The sequence below is a fragment of the Marmota flaviventris genome, chromosome 13, assembly GCF_047511675.1.
Source record: "Marmota flaviventris isolate mMarFla1 chromosome 13, mMarFla1.hap1, whole genome shotgun sequence".
Taxonomy (NCBI): Eukaryota; Metazoa; Chordata; class Mammalia; order Rodentia; family Sciuridae; genus Marmota; species Marmota flaviventris.
The window spans coordinates 70,340,550-70,363,316 of NC_092510.1; the positions used below are offsets into that span (position 1 = coordinate 70,340,550).

Genomic DNA, 22,767 nt, shown 5'->3' on the forward strand with positions numbered 1-22,767 from the left:
GGCAGGAGAGCTGGTGGGCAGCGAGGACTCCAACAGCTGACCTGCTTCTCCAAATTGCCGGGATTTGGCTTGAAATCTCGGCCCCACACATTCAGCTCTCTGCTCCGCGGGGGGGACAGGAAGATGAGGTGAGCCCCAGGGGCCTGGCCTAAGTCCACTTGGACAATTCCTCCCTGCCTTGCCCTGCAACAAGTGGCCAAGCACTTGGGAGGCCACACGATGGCCTTCTGTGAATGGGAACATGAGGCAGAGTCCTGGAGGCAGAGACCGGACTCACACCGTGATCCTTCCACCGTGGTGGGCTCTGCAGCCCTAGGAGTGAACGTCCAGCATGGGCCCAGCACACGCTAAGTGCTCTCTAAATGTCACTTCCTTCCCTTTCTTCTCCAAATTCAAGTGGAATCAGGTGGCAGAGCTCAAGGACAAGGACCTCAAACACACAGATAATAAGAGGCATTTGTACCCGAGTCCCCAGACATTCAGGACACCAATTCAACGGGCCCCCAAATCCCGGGTAGCTCCAAACCGGCTCCTGGTCACCCTCCTGCACTCTACAGGAGTGTCCCACTCCTGTTTCTGCCCTGTGTGGAGTCTGGGGGCCACCAACACGGCCGCTTTTCTGGATGGTCCTCCTGAGCCAGGAGGACCCACGTGGGGGCTTCTCTTCTCATGAGGTTCCCTCCAGCTTCCCACACCCCAAGAGGGCGGATGACCCTTCGCTCCAAGCATCCTGGTGAAATCAGGCCTGGAGGGGGCTGTCCTCCTGGACACGCCCTCTGGGCCCCACACAATTGACAAGGTCTTGTCATCAAAGCCCCACAGGAAACAGCCACAAAGGGGAAAGTCTCCATGTTTCCTACAGAGGTGCTACGAAGCCCAGGTGCTCCATGCAGCTGCCAGTCCCAGGGTGAAGATATCTTGGCACATGGCCAGAGAATTTTGTCCCTACTAATGACTGGGTCTGCCCCCAGCTAGGTAACGAAAACAAGGTGACTCATCCTGCTTTCCCTTTTGCCCTGGCTGCTGGGAAGCTCTAAGAAAAGTTTTATGTCTCTAAGAATCTTTCCTCAGTGAGAAATTTCTGATAATCTTCCCCACATTTTCTCCCCACTTACTTCTCGGTCCCTGTTTTGCTTTAACTGCACATGGTACACTTCATCTGTGCCCTGACAGTTTTTCCTGGTGTAGGTGAAAAATAAGCCAGTACCTTGAAAGCACAAGCCCCTCCTGCTCCTTCCCCACCTCCCTGCCAAGTCCCTGTGTCCTAGGGCTTAAATGTAATTTGTCCCCACCAAAACTCATGCTGAGTTCATTAACTGTGTAAGGGGCCAGTGCTTGGAGGCGCGGCTTAGTGGGAGGGGCCAGTGCTTGGAGGTGGGGCTTAGTGGGAGGGGCCAGTGTTGGAGGCAGGGCTTAGTGGGAGGGGCCAGTGTTGGAGGCAGGGCTTAGTGGGAGGGGCCAGTGTTGGAGGCAGGGCTTAGTGGGAGGGGCTGGTGTTAGGGGAGTGGAGGCCTCCTAAATAAACCAAAGCCTTTCCTTGGGTGGACGTTCTTGCTCCATGGGACTGGATTAGTTACCAGGAGAGCAGGCTGTTATAAAGAAAGGTCACCCCTTGTGTTTTGTCTCTTTCTCACGTACCTGCTTGCCCTTTTGCTTTTTTCTGCTGTGATTTAATACAGCATGAGGTTCTGGCCAGATAGGATCACCCCAGCCTCTAGAATCAAGAACCATAATAAACCTCTTCCTCATAAACTCCCCAGTCTCATGTATTTTATTACAGCCACAGAAAATGAACTAAGACACTGAACCTGTCATTCCACTTACCTGTCATGATCCTCTGGGCCTCGTAAGGCTCCATGTAGCCAGCGCTCTCCCCCTTTCCTGCTTTGCTCTTGAGATCATTCTTGGCATCAAAGGGATCTGAGTAGTCATCAGCTATAGTCACCTGCGGAGAAGAGGGAAGGGTATGAGGCCACTGTGGACGTTTTTTGTCTCACTTCAGTTCCTGACCAGGCTTTGCTTTAACAGATAAACATGGAGAGGAAGGGAAGAGGGGTGGGAAGGGAGGCGGGAGCCCACCTCAATGCCCAGCCGCCCAGCCTTGTGGGCTCAAAGTCCTTCAGGTAACCAGTGGGACCCACAAGGGCAGTGCTCTGGCACAGGGAAAGCCCCAGGGACCTGTCCACAGCCTGGTCAGTTCCAGGCACAGTGAGGTGAGACCAGAAGGGCATCTGGTGGAGATGTCAACAGGTACCAAGTGCAGAGGCCAGGACCTGGGCGGTATCCTTGGGGAACTTAATGTAATTTGTTACTCAGTTTAATGAAATGGAAATGGTGGAAAAGTTGGAAAGGAAATCACAGAAGGCCTAGAAACGCTGACATGCCCGGGGTGCTGGCGGAGGCACAGAAGAGCTGTCTAGAGATAATTGCGTTCAGTGCTCTATTTTCCCCGGGTCTGGAACACAACCACACCTTGGGTCATCAGACAACAATTTGGTGAGATCAACCCACTATAAAGATGACGGTGGCCCCAGAGAGGGCCTATGAAAATACAGAAGCAACTTGGGGAGGGATGGGCGGACGCTGGCGCCTGGAGGTGAGAGACCCAAAGACCCTTCTTCGACACCTGGAGCACTGAGGATCCCAGACTCCACCTAAGGATCCTGGACTCCAGGGGATCCCCCACTCCTAGCTCCTGGGTCCTCACTTTTTTGATGGGGCCCAGCCCCGCCTCTCCCCAGAGAGAAGTTTCACTGCTGACAGAGGAAGAATGAGTCACCCGGGCAGGTCTGAGGGGGGAGGAGGCTCCCAGGAGAATGTGCATACCTGGATTCTAACACCTCAGAGATCAAGTTCCACAACCCCCCACACCCCAGGAGGGGGGTAATTCTAGGGTGGAGGCAACCAGGCCACAGGGATACTCTCCTCCCACTTTTGACTTTCTAACCCTGAAGAGGGGAAAGAGCCAGAACCCCCACCACACAGCCTGGCTACACCAGTGCTCAGTGACTTCCCCTGGCTCAAGTCCTCAGTTTCCCAGCAGAGCCACCTGGCTGCGGGTCTTAGGTGGGAGTAGGTTAGCTTTTTCCACCGCCCTTGGGGTTACATGATTTGTTATTTAAATCGTGAGCTTAATTAGAAACCACAGGAGCCCCGTCTCCCCCAGCTCCTGGAATGTAAGGCATTTGAGGGGCCTGTAAACTCCAGGGGAAGGAAAATCCCCCTTTGTCTGCCTGCTGAATGGCAGCTTGTGCCAGCAGCCCTGGCAGGGGGCACGGGTGACCGCCAGCTGCCCTGAATGTGATGGGTGGGTGTGTGGGGAGGTGGCAGGCTGTAGCTCAGTTCCCAGCACGTGGCTGTGGGTCCCTGCTCCCCAAACAGGAAGAGCCCACCAGTGGGGACCCAGGCTTGGGGTGCCCAGCACTGGAGCATCCATGGAAATGGGCGGGGCAGCGGCCAGGCCAGGCTCCCAGACCCGGCAGGCGCTTCCAGATGCTGACACTGTAATAGCAGCCTTTCTGGAGACTCAATGAGCTCAAGTGACACCGGGCCAGGGAAAGAGGGGGGGTTGGGAAGAGCTAGGCCTTGGGGATGTCTTTCATTTGATATTTCTACTCTACCATTTGCAGAACACATTAGGGAGAAAATTATACACGTGAAGCACAGTCAAACAGGACAGTTCAGATGCCCATCAGGGGCAGGGTTTTAAGTTCAAGGGACCAGATGTCCAAATGGAGAAAATAATGTTGCTGCTGTGGATGACATCTAATCTCATTTCTCTCACCCCAGACATCCTCACTGTCTCTTTTCAATGTGAACATCCTCCGTCTAGTCTGCAATGAGGGAGGGAAGATGTATTTCCCCAAAACAAAATCATTTAGGGGGATTTGCTGGGGAGCGTGGGGGGAGGGGTTGCGGTCTCCATAGTAATGCAGCACTGCAGCCCCTTCTCAGAGGTGCTCGGAAATGCTCTGTGATTTGCAAACAAGAGGCTTATAGGATATAAACCAATCTTTGTTCACCCTGGGATGGGAGCTCTGCCCCCCCTCCCATCCCAGATCTGAGCTCAAGCTGTCACCCGGCCCCAGCTGCCTGCCCTGGTTACTTCCGTTTCAGTAAGAATCTACAAATCCTAAAACCAGGAAAAGCCCCTGGTCTCTGCTGACATATGGATCCAGTTATACCTGCTGACAGTTGAAAATCCTTCCGTTTAAAAAAAAAAAAAAGTTTAGAATTCTGTTAGTTTAAGAAGCAAATCGGAAGGTTCCTAAAATGTATATTTAATCAGTCTGCTTTTCAACTTCAAAGCGAGGCTGGCGGAGGGAGGGGAACTGGAGGTTTGAGCAACCTGAAACTTGGCAAACACTACACCCAACTGTCCGACCTTAAGCAAAATCATGCCCTAGTTGGGAGTAAAAATTTAACCAGGTGCTGGGAGAGCTCAGCACGCAGTCAGCTAGAGCCCACACGTGCAGGGCCATGGGCGACAAGACTGGGTGGTGTGACCACTATCCAGGCCGCCTGGACTCACTGTGAGTCAAAGGGCAGGGAGGAGTTTCCCCGAAGGCTACCACTCTTCTGTGTGTAGGAATGGGAATGAATTTCCCCAGATGCGGGTTTGGATTCCTGCTAGGGTTGCTTTTACTTTGCTTTAAATGCCTCAGTTAGCGGACAAATCCCATAAATCTAGCTGAACAATTCAACCAAAGGGAGCTGGCCAGGGCTTCTCTGTACAAGAAACTTGCCTTGGATTTTGGTCTCAGCTCAGTGGATTCCTTTCGGTGGCTGCTTGCAGCCACATGGGACAGGAGCAGAGCTGAAGTGGTCACCCAGTGCACCTTCCTGCCTGCAGCGGAGGAGCTGAACAGCAGCAGCAGGACAGGGACCAGGGACATACCTCTTCCGGGCTCTCTCAGCCATTCAGGATGGGTGCTAAACCTCAGGCAAGCACCTTATCCTGCTTTCAAACAAAACTGCAGATCCTAGGTCAGCCCAGAGCTCCTAAACAGACTCTACGGGCTCAGAAAGCGGTGAATCTGTGTTTGCAGTCTCCCAGAAGCCTGCTCCCTTGTTTTACAAAAGGCCCCTGAAGCTCAGAGACTCAGGAGCTTGCTGCAGCCACCCACCCAGCAAGCCAGCAGCAGGCCCTCAGGGCTAGCCCTCACACACCTCCTCACTCCTACTCTGGGGACCACAGTCTACCACACCCATAGCCTCTCCTACAAGACTCTCTGTCTGGGCTCCTTGCAGGCTTGGAGTTGGCTCTGTGTGTCTCTTTTCTGTTCTGCACATGCTGCTGGGTGGAACTCCATCCCTTCCAGCGGTCTAAACCCTGGTGTTTTTATTTTAGGGATTAGGATTAGCTCTGTGATAGGAAATATGCCTTCCTGTTCACCCCCACAGGGAAGTGCTAGAGGAAGGTGGGTGTGGCCACTTGGCAACACTTCCACAGAAGAGTTCAAGTTGCTTTTATGAGAGAGCTGCCACCTGTATGGAGAACTGGGGACTCTCCACATGCTCTCAGCAGAGATGTACATGGGCAGAGCCCCTTTGAAGGATGAGTTTTAGCAAAACCCACTGAAATCCCCAGTGATTTCACTTCTCAATATGTGGTGCCAAATGTATACAAAGGGATATGGGCAAAGATAACTCACTGAAGCAAGTGATAATGAGAAACTAGCAATCACTACACCCATCACTATACCCATCAATGGGGGAACTGCTAAATCAACTGTGCTAGTTCCACACTATGGAATATTAAGCAGCAAATTTTAAAAAGGCATTTGCTTTACATGAGCCAACATAGTTCTTCATGATGTTGCTTTGAATGGAAAGGCAGCAACTGTAGGATGATAAATACATGGTAACCATTTATGAAAAATGAAACAGAAACCTCTACTATAACATGAAGGAAAGGTCTGGGGAGAGGCAAGCCCCAAACCAACCCCTTCCTTTAGTAGGAAGAGGGACTGGGATAGGGGTCAAAGACGCTTCTGTGGTGTAGTGCCAATACAAGGGCAAACAAGAGCCCATTCATGTGTTATATGCAAAGCTAAACTTGCTGCAAAGCACTCCTCTTCCTCAAGCTATTTTTGGTACAGCAGACAGACTGTTTCCCAAACCTGTCTGAAGACAGGAATGGTCTGGAATGCTTGTTAAGACAACAGACTCCTTGCCCCCCATAATCTGTGTATTTAACAAGCAACCCAGGTGATTCTTATCAGGAAAGTTAGGGAAACAATAAGCCAGCGTCAGCCACCACCACCCCACCCCCCAGTCTGAAGGCAGGTCTCCAGACATTACTCGGGAATTTCACTTTTCCCAGCCCTGTTCAATAAAGTCAAGCAAGAAGTTCAGGTGACCGGTGGCTCCCCACTTTCTTCCCTAGGGGTCAGCCAGAGTGAGAGCTGACCCAACATGCCTTGGTCTTTCTCCACAATCTACCTGAAGCTGAGGGAAAGGCATCTCCGCGCAATTGGGAGGGCTGGCTCCAGACCGGACCACTCACCTGCACAGGGGGAAAGGGCCCCACAGGTGAGGCCCTGGCCTGGCTTCCGGGGTCCCAGACCTGAGGACTATGAGGCTTGCCGTTCCAAACCACAAATGTGTTCAGGTCAAGTCCACCTAGGCTCTCAGCAAACCCCTCCAGGAATATCACCCAGCTCCCAGAAGGAGCTACAAAAATGCATAGGGGTGTTCCTGCGGAAATAGCTCAAACCTGCTAGTAAGGAGGGATCTGTGAAAGCCCCTGCCAGCTTCCAGGAGTGAACCCCACTGACTTCACCACCCCACGGGCACCTCCTTTGTGCCACACAGTCCCCCTGCTGTTTGAGGAAACTGGCAGCTTGGCTGCGCTGGCTCAGTTCCAGGCTTGCTGGATTGTAGGGGTTGGGGGTCTCTGCTCTACTCTCCACTCCTTAGGAAACAAAGGGGTGACATCCTACGAGTTCCCAGATTCTTGCCAGGCCCATGACTTCTTTCTGCTCTACTCTAAAGCAAACTGCCTGAGAACACACTGAAAGCATCCTCAATGATTTCTCTCACTGATTTACCTGGAAGGCTGTATGTGAATTGCCTTAACAGTTTTGAGGTCCTGGGTCTCTTTGGGAATCTGACAACTGATGGAACTGTGGTTCCTCCATCACATTTATACACACCCAGGATGCCCAGGGCACATCACAGGCAGGTCATAAACCCAGGTTAATTTAGGACCAAGTCCCCTCACATTACAGCCACGTTAACTAAGACAAGACACACTCTTTGCCTTAGTTTGACAGCAGCTGCATGACCGAGGGGTGCTGACTCCACCCTCATTCAACAGGCACTATTCACCTGGCCAAAAAAATGGGTGACACAGGCCTGCCACTCAGCTGTGAGATGGAGGACGCAGGGAGAGGATGGGCCCCAGGCTCTTTGTCTTGGCTTATGGGCCGGAGCCTCCCTCGCTCTAGGGGTCCTTGAAGGTAAGTGAGTAACATGGGGGGCATAATGTGACAGCTGCAGCCAGACCGCTCGATGCTCTGTCCCTACTGGAGGGCTGCAATCCAGGCCCAGAGTCCTTCCTGGTCTTCCTTTGGGACCTGCTGTGACACAGGACCTAGCAGGCCTGATGTCCACAGGATGGAGGCTCTGTTGCCATGCCAACAAAGAGATGGCATTAAAGGAACAGGGATCTGGAGGTTGGAGAGGCCTTCCAATAGCCAGGAGGCCGCTCAGGGAAGAGGCAGTGGACAGATGTTCTGTGCAGACCCAGAAGCTAAACAGAGGCAAGCTCAGTGACTCAGGAAGGACATATGACAGCCAATAAAGAGACACGCTGCCTGGGAAAGGGAGCTCCTGCCACTCCAGATGTCCAAGCAGAAGCTCTGGTGCTTCTGCTTGGGTGGGAGGTCAGCTAATGGGATGCCACCTGCCTATGCTCCCCAGTGTCACTCAGGATACAGCTGACTCGACTTGGACATGCACATCTGAGCTGCCGGAGGCTGAGGTGGCCAGCTTTAAGGACTGTCCAGTAGACGGCTGTCTGCAGAACTCCCACCGTGACTGAGGTGGGCAGGTCTGGGGCTGCACAGATGCAACCGGCTCTGGGCTACCAGCTTTCTCTCTCTCGGGTGGAGTGGTCTGCTTCTCAGCTTCATGTGAATGTTGTGAGTACCAAATAAGATGATTGTCTGTGGTTTATGAAAGCTGAGTGCTTATTATAGGGCACATGAGACACCTCGGACCCACCCAGTGCTGTGTGAGCTGTACCATCCAGCACCTTAAGACCCATAAGAAGCTGGAAAGCTACTGGGAAAGATGAGGCAAGGATATGAGGAGAAACCCCACCAAGGCCTCAGTGACTCCATAAAGGAAACGGCTGCAATTAAGCATCATGACATCAGCTGCCAACAGTACTCAGCTCCCAACAGGAACATGTTTGTGAACCATCTTTTCTCCCCACTCTTAGGCTTTGAGTAGGATACACCTCCTACTCAAAGCCTGGGACCCTCAAGGCCAGCTCTGCACTGGAAGACAGCAGTGTACTCCCCACCTACGCCCAGTGCCCGCGGCTTGGAGGGGCCCACAGAACTGGACCAGGACACACAAGCAAGGACCCATCCTCGCCTCTCCGTGTCATGGGCTCTGACCAGCACAGATCAACTCCCCTTACGGACGCGCCAATAAATCATTTCTGACATGGTAAGGAAATTAATTTGGGGAAGATTAATTAGCTACATTTGCGCACTCAGCCACAACTCCTGGAAATCAGAGGGCGGGAGGGCGCTCTTCCACCCTGACTTAGGAAGGGCTCCCTCTCCTCTTCCTAACCTGGCTCAGCCCTGCAGTCACTCCAAGTGCTAAGCTCCCCTTTTCCTGCAGGAGGGTCCCCACCAAGTCCTCTGCCCACATGCTCCAGAGGCAGAAGCTGCCACTGGACTGCCTTCACTATTAAAGTGGCCTTCCTGACGCTGAGCCGAGCTGAGCTCCGACTCTAGCCTCCGCCACCCATTTCTTTGCTCTTCCTTCAGTGGCGTATTGTAAATGCCCTTTATAGACCTGCCCCACCTCAAAAGGCCAAGAGGGGAGCTTCAAGTGGTCACCACTGCTCTTTCCAGTCCTGCCCCTCCCTTGGCTACAGCTGCCTGCCTAGACACCTGCAGGCCCCGGCTTGTCAGGAAAAACACATTCCAATCACAGCCTCTGCCAGCTCCTCTTGGGCCCCACTTGTCTGGCCCCTCTCACACACATGCTCACACCCACCCACTCTTTTTCTGTTTAGGCCCCTGGAGCTGAGCCCAGCCCTCCCTGTTTACCCCAGAAGGTCACTGCCAAGTGGTAGGGACAGGCTTGCCGGCATCTCTCCACCAGTGGGTGGTTCTATTTTGATCTTAGAAAGAGCTGAATCCTAGAATTTCTTAACTGCTTTCAGCCTGGGCCTATGGACAGAGAATTCACTGCATCTGTCCAGAAGATAGCACCCAGCTCTCCATAGTCACTACTGAAAGGCGGTCTAAATGATCGGGTCTCAAAACTTGTGCACACGATTTGTTCAAAGGAAACTTTACATGGAATCCCAACATGTACCGCTGAAGACATCCACACTCTGGAAATCATGAATCCACTGGGGACAGGAGACCCCGAGCAGAAATGAACATACCAAGACCAATGTCAGAAACAGGTAAAACACCTATGTTTCTTAACCCCCAGGTCCGGGCTGCTTCTGCAATACCTGTAGAGCTATCTAATTTTCCCCTTTAAGTCATCCCTAAAATATCCTGGGCATATCCACCCCAACTGCCCCACTGGGAGAGCCCTCAGCTCCTCTTGCAAAAACCACTACCCAATGCTACAGATAGGAGATGGCTGCCAGACAGACTGGGTCCTCGTGGGGTCACCAGTTGTACTTCCCTAGTTCTCCTCTGCAACCCCATCATCCCACACTCACCCTCCTAGACCGTCCTTTCTGATGTCCTGCTCAGGGGAACAAGTACACATCCAGGAGTGTGGGGCCACTGCCTAGACAACACTTGGTCCAGCCCCAGTGGGGAAGAGCAAGAGTAGGCCTCCCTTCTCCTGCAGAGCAAGGCTGAGAGGCCAGGAGACGCAGCGGTCAGGAGCTGGGGTGCGGGGGTCCAGTGGTTTTCCCTCTCTGGGCCTTGGACTCCTCCTCAACCATAAAATAGCAATGGGTGGAGGACTAACATAGGTTGCCAAGGTCATCTCAAGGACAAGAGCTACCAGAGGCTTTCAAGTAGACAAGGGACATATAAGCAGGGTGACAAAACCAACTCCCACCAAAACCAGAGCACCAGAGACCCTAAGTCATTTGTTGACCTACATATTTATAGCCTGCCTGCTTCCAAAACAGGGTTTGGACAACCTCATTTGAGGCATTTTTCCATTCCTGATAGGCATGGCTGGGCTGCTCCCTTCCCAAGAAAAGATGAGGAATGCCCGTGAGGCTTTCTCACGGTAAGAGAAGGCCCCGCTTGGTAAGAATAACTTCCAGTGTGCTCACCAGAAAAGTATGCACAGCACAACAGCAGACCAGCAGCATCCAGGAGCCAAGGCCCTTCCCGTGCGGGGGACCTACAGACACCAGGCATCTGGGGCCTGTCCAGGACCCAGGAGGAAGTGCACTCACTGCGTGGAGCCTGGTCCTCTACCAGGGCTTTCTGGGCTGGGGCTGTGATGAAAGGAGAGAGGCTGTGGGGGCTGGTGCAGCCCACTGCAGCCCACAGGCGGTAAGCGTTGCAGAACGGCACTAAGTGAAGGGTCATTTCTCTCCGAATGGGGCCCATTAGGATGATTCATGCACATCTTCCACACGAGCCGCGGGGCGGACCAGGGCATCATTAGGCACAGGCAGCTCCAACCAGCTGCCCTCCCCAACAGTCACTTTCTTTTTATTGAGGACATTGCAGCACTGGCCACAACTACCACCACTCACTGTGTTTGATGGTTCCCAATTACACTCAGCTTAATGGTGGATACTCAATAAACATTGATGTACTTTTTAAAGTAATGTGTCTTCTCATATTCTCTAGCAGCCAAGGCTTGAAGATTTTTTTTTTTTTTTTGGTGGTGGTCCTGGGGATTGAACCCAGGAATGCTCTACCATTGAGCCACATCCCCAGCCCTTTTCTTTTGAGACAGGGTCTTGCTAAGTTGCCTAGACTGACCTCGAACTTGCAATCCTCCTGCCTCAGACCCTGTTAGTCGCTAGGATTACAGGTGTGCGCCACCATATCTGGTTTGACGAACTTTCTCATATAGGCTAAGAAACTGTCCCTGTGCACCAGACACTGTTTCTCACATAATTTGGCACTTTCTAAGGGACAGGAAAGTAGCTGTAGATAGAACTCTGCAACGTCCCATGCATCTGCGATGGTGCCGATCACTGTTTAGGACTACTCGCTGCGTGCCTGCTTATGTGGAGCTCTGGGCAAGGGGTACCAAAGAGTCTGCAGTGGGGGCTGGAAGATGGTATCAATCAGGTTACCTCCCCAGAGGGATCTGGCATGGTTAAGGACAGAAGCCATTCAGTCACACGTGCCAGGCAGAGGGAGAAGCACACTGGGAAGGCCCTTCCACTTGCCCTGGATCACGGCTGTGTGCAGGCTGCTGCTCTCAGCCCCGACCTGGAGGGCAGGCTCTGGACATGCTTCCCTTTACCACTGCCCCATTTCCAGACCCTGGAAAAAGCCCTCAGGCACAGAGTGCAGATGCCAGCCAGCTGGAAAACGCCAGACTGGGAAGGCAGGAGGCACGCAGTGAGGCCTGACAGCATCTGCTGCCTGGACCAGGAAGAGCTCCTGGAGAGAGAGAGAGGAGAAGAGAAGCAGCCAAGGACGGGCAGATAGCCCCAGGCTCCCATTCACTCAGGCCCTGCCCCAGCTCCATCCCAATTCTCCTAAGTTTGTTTCCTCACTGTCAGATGGGTAAAAAAAAATCTCCGCTCCTCATCTGTCTCTGGGATTCTGAGCAGATCATGGCTTTGCAAAAGCGATGGAGTCTACACAGAATCAGGAGTCAGGTGTCCCCAGAAGTCACCCTCCCTAGTGCAGGCAGCCTCCCCCAGAAATGCCCATGTGTCATTTTCTCCTAGGCCAAGCCCACTGTCCCAGGGATCAAGCAGGCATGTCCTGAAGAAAGTACTTGGATGAGAAAAAAAATGGGACCCTGATAGGCCTCTGAGTCCCTGCAGAAGCCTACACAGTCTGCCCTGCAGCTTCAGGGCAGGCCTAGAGCTGCCGCGCCAAAGGGTGGGCATGTATGTCCACTTGAGACAAAAGTGGCATAGGCCCTTCCGGAATGAGCCCAGGGGTGGCCCCATGAAGCCCCTCAGGGCTGGCTACTGGTATATCCAAACACCAGTGTCCACTTGGCCCACTCCAGAGATGCCGGAGACCAGGCTCACTTACAATAGTGACGCCTTCCCTGGTGAATCCCCTCTGTGCAAACAAATGCAGCTCAGGCCACAATCAGAAGTACAGAAGGGGGGAAACTGACCAAGGCCTGTGGCACCTTGGACCAGGGAACACCAGTTCCAGATGGGTGAGTTACCTGGGGACACACACTATGCAGCCCACAACAGGCGAGGGGTCTATGTATCTAATGAGATCCTTCTTGCCATTTCAGCCATTGACATAATTGGGTTTTAAAACAGTACTTATAAAAGGATTCCTGTCTTCTAAAATCACCACCACAGGAAAGAAGTCTGTCATAGACACAGAAAAAGGACTGGAAGAAAATGCAATAGAACACAGCACTTGCTCTTCCCTCCAGTCTCCTGCTTCTCCACAAGGCCTTCTCCTGGCCCCCGCTGCCTGCTGCTCCCCTCTGGTCAGAACCTCCAGGGCCTGGGGGTGAACTGGTGGACACAGAGACTGAACTTTCCAGGCCTGGGAACGCTCTCTACCCCAGCAGCTTCCCTCCAAGGCCCTGGACCCCTTGCTGCACTTGCCCAGATGCCTATTTTGTAAACACATAAGTGATTGTAGGTTGTGGCAGCTTTTTCCTTGAAAGCTCATGGGCCCAAGGCTTCTAGCATGAGGGTGGTTCAGTTGGCTCTGCCCACCCCACCACCCCTAGCCTAGCATAAAGGGGTACCTGCAAAATGCTGGGTGAGATGATAAGTAATTCAGCCAATGGAGGACCTACAGAGCCATTTCTCTCCAGGGAAGAGCCAGAAAGGGGCATCTTATGCATTTTCCCGATTTCTTGCCCACCTCTTGGCTCAACTTGACCTCTCTAGGCCTCAGTTTTCTCATGGGAATAATACTAAATTCAACCTCATGGGTTCATGGGATGACTTCATGTTTGTTGAAAGCTTAGCACACGCGATAAGCACAAAATTAGTGAATGTGTGCCTACTCACGTAGCATCTGCACCTGCACCAGAGACGCAGGCACCTCTGTGTTCCAGGGGCTTCAGCACAACACAAAGAGATTTGTTTTCTCTGCAAGTGCTGTGAGGTCAGATGCATGAGTCCTACTATAGCTCTAGGGAAAGGGAGAAGGGCTACAGTGCACCAAAACTCCCACGAGGTCCGTGCAGCAAGGACACAGGCCACCACTGAGCCCAAGGAACCCAGTCATGGGCCTGGGCCAGGTTCTTTCACTCCAGCTGCTGCTCCTGGTTGGCAAGCATCTGCTGGCCAACCCATCTGCACAGGCCTGGCCTGGCCTACAACAGGAGACCCCAGACCCACTGGTCCTGGAGGGTGTGTGGCACTTTGCCCCAGAGACATAGAGCCACTAGGGCAGACACGGGGCAGGTAAGACAGCAAAACAAGGCCAGATAAACACCACTTGCCCCTCCCCCTTCCTCCAGGGCTGTGAGAGGCCTCATCTCTATAAGTCTCCCACCTACTCCCACAGAGGGCTGTGGAGGGCAGAGGAAATGCTCTAAGCCAGGGACCTAAGTCTCAAAGGCTTGGCCAGCGCAATTCATTGCTTGGGTTAAGTGATACAGACTATTTATTTATTGATTTGTGTGCGCCTGGGTTGCTGGGGCTCTAGCACGCAAGGCGGGCACCCCACCAGAGCCACATCCCCCGTCTGCAGGCTCTTATTTTAAATGCCAGGACATCAGGAACATTGACATTTATGGTCCCCAGGGTCAGCTTCATGGTCAGGTGGCCTGTGCAGCTGCACAGGGCCCTGTACTTTTGTTTAATGCCCTTATGTCACCATTTTGAATATATTAAATATATATAAAGTATATTAATAAATATGTATTAAAAGTACATACATATATATATATCCAAAGATCAAACCCAAAGACTTGAGAACACTGGGTGTACCCTACCACTGAGCTACATTCCCAGTCCTTAGTAATTTTTGAATAAGAAACCCCAAATTATTATCTTTTAGGAGGTGGGCCCCACAAATGATGTTACTGATCCTTTTTGCCGCCTCATCCCCGCATCCAATAGCTTCTGTGGGAGCTTGAGGCCTAAACTTCATATAAACACCTTCTCTCTCCAGCTGGGCACCATTAGCTAAGTCACTCCATATCAGTGCCTCAGGTTCCCCATCTGTAGAGTGAATTTCATGGACCAGTTTAATTACAAAAAAGTAGGGAGGATGAGACACAGGATCACTGACACTAAAAAAAAAAAAAAAAAAAAAAAAAAAAAAAAACCAGCAACAACTCAACTACCACCTGTCCTTGTTCACATATGACAAAGAAAAGAGCAATAACAATCAATAGTAAAAAGGCAATTGAGACCACAGGACAGTCCTTTAGAATGAATAAATTTAGCACCATAAAAATACTCCCCAACTTTTCACTTATCTAATTTCCTGGAGAGCGCTTTGCTTTGGGGGGAAAGCATTAAACCAAACAGGCCTTTCAATCTTTTCAACGTTATCTATAAAATCCAGTCCTCATATGATTTCAGTGGGCTGGTGAACCCACTGCTGCCTAAGGGTGCTGGCTTGTCTTGCCCGTCCCCACCTGTGCCCCTCCCCCTCCGGTGGCACTCTCTAAAGCACCACTGGGACGTCTGGACAGGAGCTTCATGTATCAGGCCCAGAATGGCCCTTATTTGTTAATGCACACCGTAAAATCCCCTTCCAAATGGAAGGTCATAAATCACCAGCCACCGGAAGCATTCCATCCTTAAAGGAAGGCAAAGGTATCTTGAACTGAATCCCAGACTTATCAATTTCAAAAGAGCAAACTTTGATCCACTGCTGCTGAGTAAATCAGTGTACAGGGGAGGGATGGCCCCTCGCTGATAAGGCAGCTGTTACAGACATCCCCAGCCTACCACCCACTTCCCCTCTGCACTCAACTCTGCTGACCCGAGGCCAGGCGTGACTCAGCGGGATTGAGCCCCAGGGACTGCAGCCTCCAGGGCCAGGACCTGAGAACCTCAGGGTGTGTGGCTCCCCAGAGCCTAAAGGAAGAGAACAGGTGAGAGGCTCCAGCAGGAAGCCCACAGGGGAGGCGGGGCCAGGGTCTCAGCTGTGTGCTTTGTTTGACACAAGTCATCTTATGTTGCCCTCCTAACCACCTTGTTTTCAGATGAGAAAGCCAAAGCCCAGAGATGCCTGGTAACCTCCCCAAGGCTCGAGAGCACACAAGACAGTACAGGTTCCCACCCAAGGGGCATCCCCAAAGCGCTGGCTCCTCCATGCCACCCACGGCCTGTTGCGCAGGCTAACACCCCAGCTCCTTCCCAGAAGCAGGAAGAAATCTCCGAAAGGAGGTCTGACAGGAAGAAGAGGAAGCTCTGCCAGTTTGGCTGAGGTGTGCCAACCCTGGGCGAGGGCCTCCCTGACACTCCCGCAGTCAGCAGGCACAGGAAGTCTCTCTTCCTCTTCCTCAGCTGCCCTGTGTGACTCCACACACCTGCAACCTGCCTGGCCACACCCAGGAAGCAGGGCTTCTGCCTGCGGCATGCGCTCCCTGGCGCTCTCCCTCCCTCTACCCACCAAAACAGGCGGTGGGGCATGGTTCTTGCCCTTAAATGAGAAGGAAAGAGCCCGTGTGGTTTTGAGTTGTTCACAGCGCTCCATGGCAAAGCTCTGGGGTCCCTCACCTTATTCCCAAACTTTTGCTAATGGAGCATCGCTGGACACGGGAGGGAGGGAGAGCCAGAAGGTAACTGTGGCCTTGCCTCCTTGAAGAGAGAGGATCCTTACACACGACACCCAGCACTCCCTGGGGCCTCCAAACACTCTAGCTCTTGTAGTTTTCAAAAACAACCATGAAGATCTAACTTCTGTGGCAAAAAAAGGGAATATTAAGGTAAGTTGGTTCGTTTTTCATCTGGTTAGGTTGAGCCCAGCTGGATTCACAAAACTAAGGCCCACACTGGCAATGAGGATTAAGGAGGGGGTGAGGTGGCAGCCCGGAGTCCAGTGGCCAGCCTGAAATCCCTACGGGCTTCCAGGCTCCAAGTGGTGGCACCTGAGAAGGGGCTAAGGAAGGACCGAGAGCGATGCTCTCCTAGGAGAAGAGTGAACTCCCACCCCACCATGGGCGCCCCACCATGCCCATTTATTTCTTAGGGTTAACACAGGTGACTTGGGCCACTGCAGATCTCAGAAGACTGCACTACCTGAAGATGTTTCAACCAACACCCCAGTTGACCATCCATTTCAGAAGGGGCTCAGAAAGGGTCCACCTGAGTGGTCTTGTGACAAACACCTTTTCCCCACATGGTCGTTGTCATGCTGTCTTGAGCAGAGGACAACTGGAGCTGCTGTGGCCTAGTCTCCCAGCCCATGGACTGGCTCAGGAGGGAATCTTATTGAGTAAGGCCGGAAGGGCCTTTGAAGGCGTCCACAGCTTCTTCTACCCAGGAAGAACCTGCTGTGAAACCCTGACACCCTCCCCAGCCCCGCCTCCTGGATTTAAGAAGGGGAGAGGTGGCTTGGGTTTTAAAGAGAAAACTGGATTCCCATTCATGAACAACCCACATCCAGGACATTGAACAGGTAAAGCAGGTTCTGCCATTGATGAATGAGTTCGGGTAATAATGGGGCTCACCCTTCACTATTAAAATATTAACCTTGTTCCTGGCCCAGCAATGTCATAAACCCAGGGCCCAGGAAGCTCTCACCCGACCACACTTCCCGTCTGCCAGGGGAGGAGGCTGAGCCTGCACTTCTCCCCTGAGTAGCAAGCCAGGAAGGCCCAGGTTCCACTGGAGTCTTCTGATGTCCCATGTGTTGAGCAGCAGGCAGAAGCTCACATGTGTGCAACACCCAAGGCCATGGCTGCCTGGCCCTTTTTAAAGCCATGTGACTCTCACGTGGTCTAGCAGTATCTCCAAAGCCAGCCTGACCACAGGCTGTGCTGGTGCCTGAAATCTTCCACCACCCAGGAGGTGCCCATCTCCCTCGACTGCACAACCTGGAGGGCACTGGGCCTGGTCCATAATCAAGAGCTGTCCCCAGGACAATGAAGAGCCTGGACTCCATGTCTCATGGGCACCACTGAAGGGACTGAGGAGTATGTTCCAGCAAAGTCTCGGGTGTATTGGGGTCGACTGGGGTTGCAGGATGGGTGGTTAAGCCCTGCAACAGGACAAGGATATATTCTGTAGGATCAGAGAGGACAGAATGAGCACCAGCCAGCAAAGGTTACAGAAAAATTTCAACCCAATTTCAGGAAGAATGCTTGACCTGACCAAGCTGTTCAGGGTACTTGAGGGAGGGAGCTCCCTGCCCCAGGGAACCTCCAAGCAGAAACTAGTGGAGCACTTGGCACAGAGCAGAACCTAGACTGAGATCTCTTGCCTTTGGAAACTCCATGTTCTTCCTGGGATTTGTATGGTACTTCAAAGCATATGACTGGGGGCAGGGAGCCAGTGTTAAAGGTGTTCTTTCACTCTCTCAAGAAGACCCTAGGCCTTCCCACAAGGCCTTTCCCACTAGGTGGAAATGAGATGAAGCGGATGGGTGGAGCCCAGTATTTCTATGGGTGCCATGGGGAGGGTCCCATCCTAGGCCAAGACAGGGCCTCTCCCCCAACAGCACTGGAAAGCCTGGGGGCTGTGGGAGAGGCATTGAGATACTCAAACTTCCTCTGTCCTGGAATTCAGTGATACCCATGGTGGACCATGTCCTGAGGACAGAAGGGACAAACAGTTCAGTGTCTGCCTTCAAGGAAAGGACAGTCTAGGGAGAGGCCAGCCAATATCATTCTGTAGATAATGTTTCCTATGTGTCATACAATCTTCCTGCAACTACTATTGTACTGCCATTATAAAGTGATAGCGAACCACAATACAAGTTATTACTTACAAAAACAGCAGCTAGATGAGGTCCCAGGAATGGCAGTTTATCCCTGATCTAGTCCCATGGCACATCAGAGTTACCCAAGAGCTTCGACAACACACCAATGTCTGAGCTCCACCCCGAGAAGTTCTGATTTAAGTGCTCCAAGGTAAGACCTGGGAATCCATGTACTCTAAAATCTCCTCAGAAGCTTGGGAGGGAGGCATCCAAGATTAAGAAGCACTGGTCTCTAGCAGAAACTGGCATGTGTAAACACCTCACCATCATCCATGATTTCACAGACCCAGGGGAAGTGACTCGCTCAAGGTCACATTGTGAGTCAAGAGGCAAAGAATCTGGACCTGCAGAATCACAGCCCAGGATCTCTCCCCTGCACATGGCAGACACACATGGACACATCTATCCCAGATTGGAGATGCAAGGGCCTTCTTGCTCATGTCTCCACCCAGGAAAGTGAAGACCCCAGAAAAATACCAGTCACATTTGTCCTGACCTCCTCTAATGCAGGAGACACCTCCCTCTCCCAGACCAAACCTCAGTGACCTAGAACTAACACAGGAACAGAAGTCCCCAAACATCCCTCTTTCCTTGGAGAAGCAGCATTTAACCAAAGTTTTAAACAGTTTACTAGCATCTGGGAGGAACAAAAGAAGGCCGTAAAAACTCCGTTTCTTCAATCCTAACAAGCACAGCCACAGGAAACTCTTCACCAATGAAACCACTAGAGACCTGCCAAAACGTGCTGCCTGCCCGCAGCCCTGCCCACACAGAACTTGGGCACAAGGAACCCCTAGAGCCCGTGGGAATGTCGCAAGAGCTTGGCCAAGGCTGGGAGCCGCTGCAGGTGATGATCTCAACATCTGCAGAGCAAGGAGCTCCAGGAGCAAACCCAGGCATCCCCAGCCCGGTGGGAGCTCAGAGCCCCAGATCTCCCTCCCTGCCCCCGAGCCACTGGGACAGCCAGGAGCTCTGAGAGCTACCATGGGGTCAGCACAATCTGATAAACCTGAGGGCAGCTGCCAGGCACTGTGCTCTGTCCTTTTTATACTCACGACCCCATGGGTTAGATTCTAATACTATCCCCCCACTGTACACATGAAAAAATTGAGGCACAGGGCAGTTGGATAACTTGCTGAGGGCAGGAAGTTGCAGAGCCAGAATTCAAACTCAGGTCCTCGCCCTAACTCCTCACATTATGCTCAATGGACTTTAGAAGTGACTGTGAGGTGAAACCCTTCTCTGTAGGGACCGAAGACCAGACTCAGCAAGAATAAAAGGCTAGTGTAGGCCACAGAGCATGGGGGCGAGAGGAAAACCAGCTGTCTGCCTGCTAGGCCTTCCTGGAGCAAGATCCTGCCATCTCCTCGTGGCAACTAACAACAGGCTCAAACAAGATGCTGAGGGCCAGCTGAGCCAAAAACCAGCTCACAGGGCTCTGTAGGCCAGTCTGTATGACATGCCAACTGCTGGGGGACACTTATAACTTGGAAACTTCCTGTCCGGCCTCCATCTGGGTCCGTAGTTGAGGGTGCTGTGTGTCTATTTCCAATGATACTCCCTCCCCCATGTTCCCTTCTCTAATCCCCTGTGTCACCTTGAGAAGCTAGCTCAACCTCTCTGGGTCCAATTCTTTACCTACAAGGTGGGTCTAGGAATGGCATTCACATTTCAATGCTGGGCAACAGCAGGCTTGACTGAATGTCACCATCCTCCCAGAATGAGTCCCCCGTGGACTGTCCTGAGCTATCCCGAGCTAGATGTGAGCCCCATAGCTGCACCTCCACCCTGCCACCCTCCCTAGAGCAGGTCCCATGCTGGGCTCCAGGACACAGAGCTTCTGAGTTCACAAGCCAGTCAAAGGGACAAAAACAGGCTTATAACTAGCTGTGACACAAGGTGGCTGGGTTATTAGAAGGGGTAAGAAATGACATTTCACATTTTGTCCTTTTAACATGGCATTTTTTTCACTCTGGCTCTTTTCCCACTAAAAATGGTTTCACCAAATCCTGACAAGTTGTGTAAGAGTTTTTAAAAAAAATCAATCAAGCCATGTGCAAATGACATTTACCTGTGATCCCAGCTATTCTGGGACTGAGACAGGAGGATCACAAGTTCAAGGCCCACCTGGACAACATAGCCAGATCCCTATCTCAAAATAAAAGGGGGGGGGGGGGGCTGGGGATGGAGCTTAGAAATAGAGTGCTTGCCTAGCATGCATGAGGCCCTGGATTCAATACCAGGTACTCAGAAAAACAAAACAATAAGAAATAAAGTCAAACCACATGTGGAGAACTTCAGACCATTCCCAGAATTTTTTCCTGCTACTCCTTTACAGCTGGGGTCAGGCTGTCAGGTTCCATGCATGTGTGCCCCAACCCCAGAGTGCGCACACAGGCACCAGGCCTGAAGGGATCTCCAGACTTAAGAGTACCACAAGGCAGGCCTTATTCTACCACAAAAACAATGGACCTGGGAGCCGCAGAAAGTAACCCTCCTGTGTGCAGTGCACTTTACAGTTTATAAGACATTTCCAAGCCTAAGTATCACTGCTCTTCCTAACCACCCATCAAGTCATCCCACTACGTTTAGTAAGACCCCGTGAAGCAGGCACTCAGGGCAGATCTATGTCTACTCATACTATTAGACACAGGGGTGTCTAATACAGAACCTGGTACATAATAAATGAAAACCTGAATTCTGTCAGGAAATAGGCTCAGAGAGATTTGAGAAATGTGCCCAAGGTCACACAGTGAAGAAAAGCTGCTGGTGTGCCTGACTTCCAGACATCCTCCTGCCCCGCCTAGTGCCCCTCCCCTCAGACACAGGGTGCCACCCACTCAGCTTCCCACCAGTCACTAGCAGCTGGGCTGCTATGAGCTGCTGCAGCTTCCAGGAGGCCCAGGGGGAGGGAGAAAGGTGGGTGTGCAAGGGTGACAGTGGGCAGGGGCACGCACCAGGAAGGTGGTGACTAGAAGGTGACAAGGAAGAGTGGGAAAGGGCGGACAAAACCTGGAGAGGATGTATCTGTTACACACAGAACAAAGGCAGGAACGGGACGGGCTGGATCGGAGGCCGAGGAAGTGCAGGATGGAAGTTTTCTGAGAAGAACACACTTCTGGACCCCAAAGCTTATCAGGCAGGGCTGGCAGGAGGGTGGGGTGGCCCAGGACGACAGTGCAGGAAAGGGTTTGCCCCAAACCGCCTTTCTTCCCTAGAAAACTGCAGCAAGGATGTTGTTTAAATGATGAAAAGCAAAAAAAAAAAGATGAAAAGCATTCTTGAGATAAAGTCCTCTGTCAAATGCTGCTGTCACGCCTTCAATATTGTCCCCACACTACACTAGACTGGAATCTTTAAAAAAAAAAAAAAAAAACTATTTCCTGATTTGTCATTGCAGATACATAGAAAGGAAACTGACAAAAAGTGGGATCTTTTACAAAACAGTGCCTTCTGAACTAGAAAGCCCAAGAGAAAGCCGACACTAGACACTGGAAATTACTCCGTCATTAGCCTATTTGTGCAAGGGCCAATTTCAAGGTTGAAAAGAAATGTTGTCCCTACACGGGAATGAATGAATGGATGGCATGATTCTTGAATTTTACTACCTCTGCCCCTCCCTACCAGCCCATTCCCCACTGTCTATTGAGCAGAGGTCACCAAGCCACCACAAAGTCCTGCTGTAATCCTGCTTCCTGTTGATGCCAGTCCAGCTTTCAAAGAACCTCTCACTTGACCACACAGCTTACAGTTAGAAATGTACCCAAGGCTTGGCCTGGAAGCAGCTCTGACATGGAGGGAAGGGCCTGGGCATCGTAAACCGTGCCTACCACACAACACAACACAGGCCCAGAGCCAGGACCCATGGTGCGGGCAGAAGAGAGAGCCCGAGTCAGAGTTTTACCAAGGGGCAGGACTCAACTGCATGTGCATCCCCCAAGCAGGAGGAAGAGGTGCACACAGAGGTGAAGGCCCAGAGGTGTGGACAGTGGGTGAGTTCAGGGAAGGATGTTCCTGGTGGAGCAGGAAAGGGAGACGGAGACCACCTTGTTGGGAAGGATGGGGCTTGAATGCCCAGTTACAGCAACTCAGTGGTATTACAAAAGGCAGGGGGAAGGTACTGGAACCTCTGGGAAGTCAGTTGACGGGTTCAGAGATGTGCATCTCTATGGGAGAGAAGTGTTGGCCAGGGCTGGGGGTGGCTTAGAGGTAGAGTGCTTGCACAGTGTATACACAAGGCCTTGGGTTCCAACCCCTGCCCTGCAGAGAGAGAGAGAGAGATCATGGCTGGAGTGGGGCTGGTACTGAACAGTAAAGCACAGAGGAGGAAGAGTTCCCAGAGTGGGAGCCTCCAACTGGCAAAATACAGTTGGTCAAAGTCAACTATCAAACATTTGTTTTAAGTAGTGGAAACATCCTCATTTTTTACCTATTTCCTTTCCTGTTCTTCAATTTTCTCCTGAGTTTCTGACTATTAATCTCACAAGGAAGTCACTGGCTGGAGCTGCAGTCTGTTCTAATTATAAAG

The 22,767-nt window shown here is 52.0% G+C and overlaps 1 protein-coding gene across 1 annotated transcript in view; it reads right to left on the bottom strand.

Moving 5' to 3' along the window:
- Shb (SH2 domain containing adaptor protein B) overlaps nucleotides 1–22,767 on the bottom strand; it is a 129,912-nt gene that overhangs the window by 82,888 nt on the left and 24,257 nt on the right. Inside the window, exon 2 of the mRNA XM_027930992.2 lies at nucleotides 1,825–1,945. Within this exon, the coding sequence (XP_027786793.1) occupies nucleotides 1,825–1,945 (121 nt within the window). The remainder of the gene's footprint in view (nucleotides 1–1,824; nucleotides 1,946–22,767) is intronic.